This window comes from Sitophilus oryzae, unplaced genomic scaffold, assembly GCF_002938485.1.
Source record: "Sitophilus oryzae breed Bouriz unplaced genomic scaffold, Soryzae_2.0 scaffold_1440_pilon_pilon, whole genome shotgun sequence".
Classification (NCBI taxonomy): Eukaryota; Metazoa; Arthropoda; class Insecta; order Coleoptera; family Curculionidae; genus Sitophilus; species Sitophilus oryzae.
The window spans coordinates 6,869,420-6,884,122 of record NW_022146105.1 but is presented as its reverse complement, the minus strand read 5'-3'; the positions used below and the strand labels follow the sequence as shown (position 1 = coordinate 6,884,122).

At 31.2% G+C, this 14,703-nt stretch overlaps 1 protein-coding gene across 1 annotated transcript in view; it reads left to right on the top strand.

The window, feature by feature from the left end:
• The window catches only part of LOC115876930 (fatty acid synthase-like), an 82,049-nt gene that overhangs the window by 13,561 nt on the left and 53,785 nt on the right, over nucleotides 1–14,703 (top strand). Inside the window, exons 7-10 of the mRNA XM_030892978.1 lie at nucleotides 3,327–3,540; nucleotides 3,796–3,987; nucleotides 10,206–10,537; nucleotides 13,567–13,849. Of these exons, the coding sequence (XP_030748838.1) occupies nucleotides 3,327–3,540; nucleotides 3,796–3,987; nucleotides 10,206–10,537; nucleotides 13,567–13,849 (1,021 nt within the window). The remainder of the gene's footprint in view (nucleotides 1–3,326; nucleotides 3,541–3,795; nucleotides 3,988–10,205; nucleotides 10,538–13,566; nucleotides 13,850–14,703) is intronic.

The window sequence follows — 14,703 nt, the reverse complement described above, 5'->3', positions numbered from 1 at the left end:
AACCCACCGAAATCTCGCGGTAATATGCGTATTAATGCGAGAACCCGAGAACGTACCCTATTGTGCTCGCTCATCCTCGGTATTCTCCCGAGCACCTTTGACTCGGGCCCAAAAAACCGACTTTCGACGGAGCACCTGCGATGCCGGGAAAGACAAAGCGAGGTAAAGCGAGCGGTCCCATCTACACACTCGTTCTCGGGCTTTCTCGCCGAGCAACAGCGAGAATGTGGAACCGGCATTACACTGGCTGCGACACGGTTTCTTACTTTGCAACCAAAAGCAAGCGTTCAGCATGGGCTGCTTGGCAAAAAGATTCGGCCACAAATGTGTTTAAAAGGCTTGACTTGCCATTGGAGGAAGAACTACTTAAAGACCTTGTGGTCGCGTTGGAAGAATACACAGTTGCCTTGTCTGGTGTACGGGATGAAAACAACTGCAGAAGTGTTAATCAAGCAAGGAAATATTTATGCGCAACTGAAAGCAAACACATAAACGCAATTCCTCCAACAAGCGGTGCACTGCTTCAACACATTAATCTGCGTACCAGGCAGGTCTATTATCTGGGGCAGATTTATTTAGGACAGGCCGGATAGTTCTCCTTCTTCAACAATGTGGGGTTGGGTCAGAGAAAACGACCGGTTAAAATCATTTTGGACTCTTCTTCCACAGGTTTGGAGTGAATGTAGGGCTCTAGACAACTGTGGCTGCACCAAAGGCTGTGAAAGCCAACGATGTTCTTGCCGTCGGTATCAACTATCCTGCACCTTGGCATGCAAGAAGTGCAAAGGACAATGCTCTAATCAGAGATGTGTGAACATTATCAATATTCTTAAAAATATATATGTTATCTGTTTTTTTTTTATTTCTAGGTACAGCGCCCCAGAGTCTGAATTAGGTAATGACCGAGATTTAGACGAAGTTTAGATTTACCTTTTTTTAAATAGTGCATATACCGTATGATCGAGAAAAAACGGCGTCAGCGATGGCTATGGAACGAAGATCGCTGTCATTTTATATGTAAATTTATATGGGAAATGTCATCGATGTTCATTTCCCAGCCAACTGGACGCCATTTTTTTCGATCATACGGTATATGTACCTACAATAAAATTCCATTGCCTTCTAACTTATACTCACCGATTTTTTCTTACCCATATTTCACATACTAACGGCTAGATAACTGGGGATGTATTTAATCGTATTTTTATGGTTACGAATGTATTCAGCGACCTCAAAATCTATGAAGTGATACCCAGCACATCAATGTTTGAAATTATCAAAAATGTTACTTTGTCAGTCGCCATTTTGAAAAATGGCGGCTTGGATCGTCTTCCAAGGGATGTTTGTGTATTCTAACATTAGCATTTCGTTCATGAGAAAGTATTATTACGTCTAAACGCTCCTTTTTAGCATTATTTGCGCGTATCAGCATTTTACCCTCTTACTTTTACCCCTCAACCCTCCAACCGGAATCCTAAGGGATGAAAATTTAGGAACTACGGGCCAAATCGTTTTATTAAGTCCATAGACCATCTCTGCAAATTGGCTTGCTTGTATCATTAAGTACAGTTTTTTTTGTGTACCGCTAGCACTATAAAGGTAAATTTGATAAAGGTTTATCGTATTTTAATACTACCGTTTTTGAAATATTTTCGTTTTTGTCAAAATACAGTAACAATTTTAATGCTAAATTTTCCTAGGCGTATTTAAGTTTTTAAAACCAACTATTGTACTGAAGTTTTTCCATTTACTAAATTTTGTGTTGCAATATTAAAAATAATACAACCTTATATAGAGTGTCTAAAAATTATTTTAAATAATTACCAGTTTTAAACGGCAATAACTTCTTTAATTTAAATTAAACAAAAAACCAAACCAAACCAAACACGCTGTATATTTTACGAGAATCAGATGCAAAATTTAATTGTCTATCAAATTATATTATGCCATGTTTTACCTATCTCTTTTTTCTTACCATTTTCTTATAATTTAGAACTCATTTAACAATATACCCATAGAATATTTTAGATTATTTTTAAAGATGGAACAAATTTTCAAAGAGTACCAGATACTAATATAATCGATATAATGCGCTTATTTCATTAAAAAAACCTGTTTAAATATTTGTTAAAGAGTATTCAAACTACATTAATTGATTGTTTGCGTCGATTGATAATAATTGCTCCAAATTCTAAAAAAACTGAACTTTGTATGTATATTAGACAATGTGGTAAAAAGTGTAACACATTATAAGTTTTATTTCATTTTTGACGAATGCTTATTTATAATAACAGAGACGTTCATTTTCATAACTTATTATTATATTGATTTCTGATTCAAATCCGCATTTATTTAGAATAATTTATTAATTAAAACAATTAAGTATGTAGTTAACAAATTTTTGGGTGGAAATAATGGTGGTATATTTATTTGGTATACTCTTTTACAAAGATTTAAGTAGTTCTTTATTTGTAAACAAATGGGCTTGCAATATTATCGTTTTTAGCAGCTGTAGATTTTGTATATATGTTGCTTTAAAAAAATATATAATGTCAATATTCCATAGGTATATTAATAAATTACATTTTCTACAAAAACTTGAAGAGATATGTAAACAATGTTATAACACAATTTGATAGACAATTAAATTGTGCATCTGATTCTCATAAAATATACAGGCTGTTCCGTTTAAATTAAACAAGTTATTGCCGTTTAAAGCTAGTAATTACTTAATATAAATGTTTAAACACTCTGTATAAGGTAGTATTATTTTTATTATTGCAACACAATATCTGATCAATAAATAAACTTCAGTAAATATTTAGCATTAAAAACTTTCATACACTTGGAGAAAAGAAACTTTAAAATTTTTACTACAATTTCACAAAATTAAATATATTTCAACAATGGTAAGGTTTAAGTATGATAAACCTTAATCAAATTTACTTTTATTTCAATCGTATAATATAAAAATAAAATATCATACAAGGTGTGCCATTTAAACAAATTCAACTATAATATTTTTTCATTTATTTTGGACACTTTGTATCTCGTAAAAATATTTTTAAATTGTAGCTCTAATAGTCCTTCAACAAACCCAAATCTTACAATTTTCAAAATCTAATCGTTTAGCTACAATACTCAGTGTCGTAAGTGGTGAATAACCCTGTATAACTTTGATGTACAAAATTGGAAGTAATAAATATGAAATTGAATAGAAACAGCTCTAAAACAAGTTTAAATTATAATATCAGCTCCTCTATCGATAAGCTCTGTAATAAGCGATCACCGAGATCATCATCAAAATCCGAAATAAATTTATTTAGGTATCAACAGCTTTGGTTTCGGAGGTAGTAACTGCCACGTGCTTTTGAGACATAATCCTAAGAAAAAAGTAAACCAAGGCAAACCGCTGGACAATATTCCTAGACTGATTTGTGTCAGTGGCAGGACACCCGATGCAGTCAGCATGCTCCTAGATAGCGTCATAGAAAATAAACTTGATGTGGAGCATATTAGGTTGCTACAAGACGTTTTTAGGTAATTCTTTATTCATTCGTTTCACTTATAGTTTGCTTATTCTTATTGATAAATGACAAGAAATTAATAAACCAATATTTAGAAGTATTAAAACTAAAAGAATTTCGGACTTCCATTGTCTTTATTTATTTTGCTTATACGTTTCAGTCAGTAGTATCACTGACCGTTATCAAGTGTGAACTGATTCATGAATGAAACTTGAATTTTCTACATGTTTATTTTAATTTTAATATATTATTTCTCTGGCATTTACAGCAAAAATGTAAAAGCTCACTACTACCGAGGATACGCTTTAGCATCTAAATCTGGACAAATAGCAAGATCTCAAACCTACTTAGATTTTAAGCAAGTTCCCTTGCTAATATGCTTTGGAATTATTGACGAAGCAACTAAAAAACGGGCAAAAGAGTTCTTGGAAGTACCTGATTTTGCTGGAGTTCTAGAAAAGTAAGTAGAGATGTGTAAGTAGAGAAAAAATTGGGGTGGGGGGTATATACTTCTTTCTAGTTTTTTAAAGACACGTTTTCCAGTATACTTGTTACAAGTTAACAGTATTCTAGTGCGACCGCAGACGGCACATGTATCATACACAAAATCCACAGTTGCCAATTTAACAGTCTGCCTCCTAGATCTAGCATTTTTTTATACATGGTTAGTTTTCTACGATGTTCTCTACGGGTATCTCAGAAACTACTGGAGATAGAGAGTCGGTTAAATGGGGAAAGAATTGCAGTTTTGTGAGGCCATTAATATGCGCCTTTCAGATTTTAGAAAAAGTTCATGGCTTACTAGATATTTCGAAAAAAACAAAATTTGCTTATTTCAAAAATTGTCCCTAATTCCATTATAATCTATTTTAAACAAAAGTTTTCAGATAAAAGTTGTAGATAATCACATCCTTAATGAGATTGCGTCCTTCGTTTTTTTTCTGAAGTCTGTAATTTTTGACATATGACACAAACATATGTTTTCTTTAATGGAAACCATAGTTGGCCATGACATCATAAAAAAGCGCCATTTTTAAGCTTTTTCGCGATATAAGCTATGTTTCTTTTCGAAAAATTAGTTATAGCCAATTTTTATCATTTTAAAACAATTTCACTTAGTTAGCCATGGATACAAGTTCAATCGTCGTTGCCTTCAGAAATGCAAAACTGTCACATCCAAACTGTAAATTAAAATGAACAAAAATTGTAAATATAATTTTTTTAAATCAAGAAAACCGTGTAGGATTATTGGTTCAACTTTTCTTGGCCATACATTTTCGAGGATACGTTGACTAGTGAACATTACTTACGTCTTTTAGAGAACGGTTTTCAAAACATGTTAGAACAATTAAATTTAGATAGTCGCGCATCAATAGAGTGATTCCAACATGACTTTCATTATGACACCTCTGATAATGAAAGAAATGTTAAAAATTATTTATAATATCATAATTATGCAAACTCAGAGATCGGAAGAGGTGGACCAATTGCATGGCCCTTTTCGATGAATTAAGAGAGACACTCGAAGAGAGAGATACGGGAGAACATTTTATAAAATAAATTAAAGTGTACCTAGTGCTCTCAGAGTAATATAATCTAAGGTAGTGATATTATTTTTTTTAAGTTTTAGTTTGCGTAATGTAAATTGTAAATAACCGTTTAATAATATATTCTGTCGTTATATAAGTTATAAATCATAACAGAATAAGAATACCATACCAACTAAGTGAAATTAGTCAAAAAATATAAGAATTGGCTATAACTCAGTAATTTTTCGAAATAAACATATTATACTTTATATCGCTGAAAACTTAAAAAATTGCAATTTTTATGAAGTCATGGCTGACTATGGTTTCAATTAAAAAAATATATGTTTGTGTCATATGTCAAAAATGACAGGCTTTACAAAAACCTGAGAAAACACAAACTCATTAGATACCTTTGAATAAGAAGACTAAGGAAGGAGCATATCAAAAATCTTAGGTACACCGCGATGGGCCTCAAATATGGCCGACTTAAATTCCGGTTTATCAGTGTCGTTCTAATTTTATTTAAAAAATGTAAAACTATGATGTAGGGTAGACGTGGGCTAGACTCAATATTTGTTAGTTTTATTTTATTGTGAATAAATGTTGGTAGTTATTAAAATTGTTATAAAATATATAATTCAATAAAATAGATAAGTTATAATAAGTATTTATTAACAGAAACATCCACGTCTACTGAAGCAGGTAAGTCAAATTAACGTATCTAAATTTTGACATCTAATCTTGGACAAGTAATAAATAAAAGCTAAATGCAAGAAAAATATATAATTTAGATAATTTATGAATTTCATAAATGATCGGTTTACTACACGTATGTATATTATTATATAGTCACTACTTTAAAAAAGTTGTTCCATTATTTCACTCCACTTGCCGAGATCTACCGCACGCTACACAACCAACTATTTTAGAGTCTTTTTCGATAAATCGCGATAGTGTCACTGTTAATTTAAGTTCTGCTACAATTTCCATCTAGATTTACTACCTTTATACAACTATCAGTAGTAGAATAAATAATAAATAACATAAAATAAGCTCCGTAAAGACTGACAAATCCACAAAATTTCAAATCAAATTCAAATGTGTCAAATGAATCGTCAGACAGAACTGTCAAGGATCCCCACCCTAGAGAGCTTTTATGGTGGCTTTTCCGTCCACCATGCATGAATACATGGATAGCATTATGCTCCTTCCTTAGTCTTCTTATTCAAAGTTAGATACCTATGTGATTATCTACAACTTTTATCTGAAAACTTTTTGTCTAAAATAGATTATACAGGAATTAGGGACAAGTTTTAAAATAGCCAAAATTTGTTTTTTTTAAATATCTAGTAAGCCATAAACTTTTTCAAAAATCCGAAAAGCGCATATTTATAATCAAACAAAACTGCAATTCTTTCCCATTTAATCAACTCTCTATCTTCAGTAGTTTCCGAGATACACATAGAGAACATCGTAGGAAACTTACCCTGTATAAAAATATAAAAAATAATAAATAATAAAAATTCAAAACAATAATATTTAATAAAAAAAAATCAATAATTTAATAAATATTATTATTACTAAATATATAAATATTAAAAATAATAAATATAAAAGTAATATGGGTCAAAAAGATGTTATTTATATTCTGCATAATGATCTTTTGCTTCAATAATTCGTAATTATCCCCATTTTGTAACTGTTAAAGTAACTTCACGGTTAAAGTAACCTAGACCTCGAATCTTCAAAGTCATCTTACGATCCGTATGTCACGTGATTAGAACCTTACCAATAATTGTCGACTTTTTTTGAATCTTGAATTTTATATACAGGGTCGCTGATATGTATGGGAACAGTCGATTATTAGGTAAAATCTACGAGGTACCGCAAATTGTTAAATATAAAAGTTATAGGGTTTTTAAATTTCTATTAGCGAGTAATAAATTTAAGTATACAGGTCCGGTCATAAAGTCGTGGTACATCAAAGTTTAATCTTTTTAAATGGAACCCCCTGTATATTTTACTGCATATTTAAATTCTTCCTTCAATTTTAAATACACATCGAGATACACACATTGTACCTCAAGCCAACCGTTTCCGTGTTTTGACTTTTGAAAATGTCACTGAAACAATTCGATTTAATTAATTTCGATGTGTTCGATTTCATTTGACGATGCCATTCTGCGGAAACTGTTATAATAATATTTGACATTAGTTTTCAAATTAGAAATTATAGATGTATAAAATGAGATCATATCAAGGCTAGAAATTACACAATTTTTATTCAACATTTTATAATCAAAACTTCATAATTCGGAAATCGTTGAATTTGGTTTGGTTTGGTAGGGTACATTATCTGTATTACGATTATTGCTTAAAATTGAAGGAAGAATTGAAATATGCAATAATATACAGGGAGTTGCGTTTAAAAAAATAAATTTTGATGTGCCACAACTTTATGACCGACCCTGTATATTTAAATATACTACTAGATACTAAACATTTAAAAACCATATAACTTTTGTATTTAACTTTTTGCGATACCTTGTATATTTTACCTAATAATCGACCGTTCCCATACATATCAGCGACCCTGTATAAAGTCAAATGAACAACTGTACAGGGTAGCGCTTCTCATACGCCGCGGAGGCTCCAAGGAGAACGACAGTTTGTATTAAAATGAAATTTTGTAAGCATATGTAGGTTAATTCAGAGCACTTTTCAAAAATATAGAGAGTTTTACAGGGTGTCCCCCAAAAAAGTTACATATCAAAGTTGTGCTTTTTGTAATGGAACACCCTATATATTAATTGATTTTCGGATTCTGGAAGAAAAATAAAGGTGAGTTTTATAAGAGATGTATATGACTAAAATGTAAGGTTTTTGACATATTTAACATTTTCTAGAAATAAAGAACAATTTTTAAATTTCAATAAAAGCTACCTAAATTGGAATTTACATGGTATAGCCTAATATGTAGGTTAATTAACTATTGTACTTTAAATCAAATTAAATCTTGATCCAAAAAGTTATACAGGGTGAGACAAAATTAATATTGAACATTGGTCATCTTTAAAAGCATGTTACTCTTTGATTTTAAATGGAACACGCAGTATATTATTCCGATATTCAATGGAGAATTCATGCCTCTTTAAAGTACTACTAAGGTTGCCTACCTCAAACAAAGTTCCTAGATATTTTCATTTACATGATTTGATCTGAGTATAGTAAACGCCACGAATGTTTGGGAGTGATTCATCGCTTGATGAAGTTAGAATCGACACGCGCGCTATCATTTTTACATTAAAAACGTAAATTTTTACCGCAGACGTAGGTTTTTAAAGGCCCGGTCTAATCATCTGCCTGCGCTCCTCCTACTTATTCTAAAATGTTAGCGTGATTGACAAAGACGATACTATATCGCGTTTCTTTGATTGATTCGTTTTTGTGCAGTCAGTCCATTGGTGTGCTTGCAGTGCGACCAATGGGGCATTCCAGTTTATATTTATAGCCAAATATATGTTTTGACAAGACTTCGACAGTTAAAACAACAAATTACAACAGATTATATATTGATTATTATATGACTTGAAACACCACGGCACTGGAATTAAGTTTTATGTGACCTTGAACAGATTAGTTCACATGGTAGCGACCGATAAATCACTCCCAAACATTCATGGCGTTTACTATAGATCTTTATTATTTGATAAAATCTAGTTGGCTGTGATATGTCTGACGTTACTTCAAAATAGCTGTCTAATTAGTCCAATTTTAACAACTAGTTATCAATTTGTGTCAGTGAAAACAAAAAAATTCTCAGAAATTTGCCGAAAATGCAAGCTTATCCTACATCAGAGAGAATTGATATGATTCTATTAGATGGTGAATGCAGTGTGCATTCACCAATTAATAAAATACTTAAATGCTCCAAAATAGTCTGGGTTTTTTTTGTGGGGATATGTTATGTGTTTACAAAACTCGACCAACTATTGCCGACAACATGAGAGAAATTATTGTAGCCGCTTTTCGAGATAGAACTCCACATAGGCCTTTTAAAAGGAAAAGATCCTTTTGAAAAGACAATCATTTTATGCAGTTAGCAGGAAAGGAAGCATTTTGAGCATTTGATTTCATCTAGCTAATTTTTGTCACATAATTATAAGTTTATATCTAGTTTTAATTCTGTAATAATTAAGATATGTTTTAAACGTGTATCTTTTTATTACCGTTGAGTATTTTGCTATACAATCTTTAACTTTTATTAAATTAACAAAAGGTATATCGCACAGCGACCTAGATTTTTTCAAATAATAAAGATCTACTGGCGCAAAATCATAAAAATTACAATATCTAGGAAAATCTTTGTCTGAGGGGTAGGCAACCTTACTAATATTTTGAAGATATATAAATTCCCCATTGAACACCTGGAAAATATACTGGGTGTTCCATTTAAAATAAAGGAGTAACTTGCCTTTAAAAGTAACTAATGTTCCATATTAATTTTGTCTCACCCTGTATAACTTCTCGGGTCCTATTTCAGTTTGGTATAACATACAATGGTTACTGTAAGTAAATATCAGGCTATACAAGGTCAACTAAAATTTAGGTAGTTGTTATCAAAATTTAAAATTTACTCTTCATTTTCACAAAATGTGAAATATGTCACAATCCTTACATTTTAGGTATATGCTTCTCTAATAAAACACACCTTTATTTTCTTCCTAGAATCTGAAAATTAATTAATATATTGGGTGTTCCATTAGAAAAAACAAAACTTTGATGTGTAACTTTTTTTGGGGACACCCTGTAAAATTCTATATACTTTTAAAAAATGCTTTCAGTTAACCTGCATATGCTGCCAAAATTTCATTTCGATATAAATTACAGTTCTCCTTGGAGCTTCTACGGCGTATGAGAGGCGCCACCCTGTATTTGACAAAAGTTTGATGATGGCTGGAATTGCCGAAACCGGTCACTAATAAAGAATCTTTTTGACAGTGGTTTGGACTTTGTCTTTATATAACTTTCTTTAAATTTGCAAAAGTCCTGATACTTGTACAAAAATATTTTCGCACACGTTCCGGTATACCTGAAACGTGTGTGGCTGGCTTTAAGTTAATATCTGAAAGAAATTTGTATTTTTTAGGGTACACCAAGTACTTAAACCGAAGAATGTTAGCATCATGAATATTATACTGAAGGATAATACCAAGTCGATTTTCGAAACTGTCCTGGCTAATGTGACGCTTCAGTTGGCGATATGCAATCTTATAAAAACCTTGCAAATCAAACCAACAAAAATATTTGGCATTAACAAAGATTTGTCTTTGGGTAGTTTAATATGTGGATACTTTGATGAAGCTATAAGCTTGGAAGAAGTGGTAGAATTGGCTTATGTCATTGGTTCCATTACCAACGCCGCACATAAAAGTAGTACTGCAGAATTGTATGATTTAATTCAAAAAGACAAGAAAGTTGGTAAGTAATATTATTCGACAAAACTAAAAAGATCCTATAAAGGGAAATCAACAGAAGTCAGCATGTACGCCATCATGTAGTTTGTTTAATAATGTTGACATAGACACACAATAAATTCCAAGTAAAAGTCTAAGTTCAACAATTTTAGTGACGTCCAGGCCAAGTTTATTGATTTTCCTTTTGAATATAACAAAAAGACTAGTAGACACGTCACAAGTGTTAAATTGATTAATTAATCAAAGATCTAATTCACTGATTTATTAATTATCAAAAAAAATATGAAAAAAGTTCCTATAAACATGGGTATGCAATGGAATGGTTTTAAGGTTACAGGAGGATGTTAAAACTTTTTAAAATTTGGCATTTTGTAATTATCTTAAATACCATTATTATTTTATTTGAATTTCCTATAGGTTGGATTAATAGTAATAATAACTAATAGTACTAATATTTAATAATAAGTTAGTTAAAATAAATAATTATTTAATTAATATCGAAAAACCAAGATACAACCCTTAATTGGCCTCAAACGGCCTATACCATTTTGCTATCAAAAGAAAAAAAATCAGTGGCGCACATGTTTTTTTTTCGAAAATATTCCAGTGATAACCCATGTGTACGTCCGTGATGAATCTCTCGACACTTTTTTAACATTAAAATATGTAGCACTTATAGTAATTTTTACCCTCAAAATTTAATTTGAATCACTAAAAGTACTTAAGAAAAAATAATGAATCGAAAAAAATTAAGATTATCCCTTTGTAGCTACGAAACAAAGCAGAATAAGTTGATACGTGAGGAATCTCCCTAAGAGAGATAACACATGTTTTTTGCACAGTTTGCTTAATCCGCAAGCACATATTCTCTATTCCGGAAAGGCCTTCTCACAACTCACACATAGGAATGCGGAGCACGATATTTATCTTCCAACCCCGAGCTCAAAACTAGTTAAGGGCTCAATACTGTACAATGCCAGGAAAATGTACAATCATTTGCCTTCGAATATCAAGCCACTTTCATTCTTTCCCGCATTTCGCAAAGCTCTGAAATCATACTTACTGGAGAGAGCCCTATATGCGGTAAACGACTTTTTTGTTGTTGTTTTATCATGAACAATTTTCAATTTTAAAATTTTGATCATCTCACACACTGGTTAAAGGTCTAGTATTTAATATTTAATATTTTATAACTCTTCATTTAATGATATATATCATGATTTTATTCATTTACAGTTTTCCTTTTGTAAAATTTTCTAGATACGCCTATGTTCTGCAATGTCCATATATGTTTTATTTGCAATTTTATGACGTAAATTTTTTTGAATTGATTTGTAGTGTATGACATTTTTTTTATTATTTGTATATTTGTTTTTGTGCTTTTTTGTTTTGTGAATGCTTTGTCGATGAAGCTGTTTTGGCTTTGTACAATAAAGCGTTTTTTTTTGTACAGGGTGTACAGGGTGGGTCAAATTCGACGCTTTTAAATGGAAACACCCTTTTCTATAGGAGATAGACGAAAACTAATATCGGTGTCTGGAGCTCAATTTTCATCAAAAACATGATGGTGAAAACCGCACATCAATATCTGTTACCGTTTCGGGGTTACGGAGTGTTTTTCAAAAATGTGCAATTTTAACAAATCGCTGTAACTTTTTTGCTATCGAAAATTTCGTATTTCTATAAAAACATTTCCAAAGCACCTTTTTACCTAAAATTTAATGGTTTAAGTATAATTTTTTTTAAATTAATAATTTAAGAGTTATCAACCGAAAAATTGATTTTTTATTTGGGACCCCCTCTATATTTTTAATTAACTGAAAAGAATTTAAAATCACCTTTCCAAAAATATAGCACACTTGATATTTTGTTATAATCCCCTTCGAAATACAGAATTTTTAAAAGTTCGCCACTTTTAACTAGTAGGCTTTGGATCCTTTATTGATGATATGCCCTTAATGCAACTCGAAAACATATTTTTCCAGCAAGACGACACACCGCCTCTGATCGCTGAAGTTATCAGCAAATGTTTGCATCCAATTTCAAGAATAATTGAATAGCCAACCAAGATTCCAGCCCTTGGCCATCGAGGCCGCCTGGCTTAGTGCCCATGGATCTAATCATATCGATATATTTGCGGAAAAATAAAGGTTCCTTATTCTTCCGTATAATCTAGACAAGAATTAGAAATACTTAGCAGTTATGAAAGGGTATCTTTCACGTCCACTGAGTTAATGAATTCCGCGAGAAATGTTCAAAAACTGCCCCGTCTGTCAATAACAGAAGACGGTTGATATGTCGAACACCTGTAGCAAAATCTCATGTCTTGGTTTGCTATTTATTTTTATTGTTATTAGATATAGTTTAAATGTGTTAATGTTGGTTAAATATAGTTTAAATTGTTATAAAATTCTGCATCTCTCATAGCAAATATTATTTTCGTTTTAATTGATGCTCACAGCTAGAATTTTTTTGCATTAGAGCCGGTGCCGTTCAAAGCCTACTTATTTAAAGCGGGTGAATCTTTATATACTCTATATCTCGAAGAGGAATCGAGCAAGATATCAAGTGTATGATATTTCTGGAAAGGTAATTTTAAATTCTTTTCAATAAATTAAAAATATACAGGGTGTTCCATATAAAAAATAGAATTTTCTGTTGATAATTCTTAAATTATTAATTCAAAAAAAAAATATACTTAAACCATTAAATTCTACGTAAAAAGGTACTTTGGAAATGTTTTCATAAAAATACAAAATTTTTCATAGCAAAAAAGTTACAGCGATTTGTTAAAAATGCATATTTTTGAAAGACTCCGAAGTAACTCCGAAACGGTAACAGATATCGATATGCCGTTTTCACCATCATGTTTTTGATGAAAATTAAGCTCCAGACACCGATATTAGTTTTTGTCTATCTCCTATAGAAAAGGGTGTTTCCATATAAAAGCGTCGAATTTGACCCACCATCATAAAATCATAATTAGTAAAATATTAAAATAAAATTAATATTCTCTTCTTCATACATTTTTAGCTTTGGACTTAAAAAATATTTTGGATAAAATTATTACCAAGCCTAGAAAGCTAAGCGATAAAGTTATCTGTGATCCATATCAGGCAGAAATTGATTCCACTTATATAGTGAATTCTTTGAAATACACCGATGTACCTCAAAAAGTTAAAGATTTCATTACAAAGAAGTGCATTATTTTTGAAGTTGGAAATGGAGAAATATCTACATTATTAAATAGCAGCAAGAAGAGCCTATCTGTGATCAGTAGAGGAGGTTTAAATGATCTCTTAATTTCCATTGGCAGGTAATGTATACTAAATTCTATTATATATTCTTGACCGGGTATTATACAGGGTGAGTCTTAAATAAGTGCAAATATTTTTAGGGGTCGTATATTTCGACCCTAAAACATGTTTATGGGTTTTTTTCGCCAATAATTGAAAATTTAGAATTTTTGAAAAAAAAATTACATTTTTTTTTAATTTTTGGTTAAATTTGGTTGGCCGAACCAATCTGGCCAACCTGTTTAACATTTTTTAGAATAAACCAAAACGTATACAGGGTGGTCCGAACTGTATTCCGGAAACTTCGGCAGTATATTCTGCAGATAAAAATAAGTAAAATAGTTCGTATAAATGTATGTCCTAAAATGCTTAGTTTCGGAGATAAAGGGTGTAGAGGTTTCATTTTTATTTCGATATCTTCCAAATAATTTCTGAAATAACGTCAATATTTGGATGAAAATTTGTGTCTGGGAGTTTTTTGACATGAGAAATTTGATTTTGATGTCAATATGACTCCTGTTTTTAGAGGGCGCCACCTACTTGTGTTCTAATTGTTTTGAAGTGCAATAACTTTTTGTCCGTACTTGTGTAAAACTACAGAGCAAAAAAAATATACATCTCTGTGATTTTTTACGTAAAATATATCTCTTTGTAAAAATCACTACGAACAACCGTTCTTAAGATATTTAGAATGGAAATAGTAAATACATGTCATTATTGACGAAAAATAAACACGTTGAGTAGATAGTTATTTCACTGAAATAATAAATTTGGGAAATTTTTATTTTTTTAAATTAATCATAATTTTTTCTGCAAAAAATGATGATAAAACAGTTTCTGTTGAACATTTTACACAAAAACATTTCAAATATAT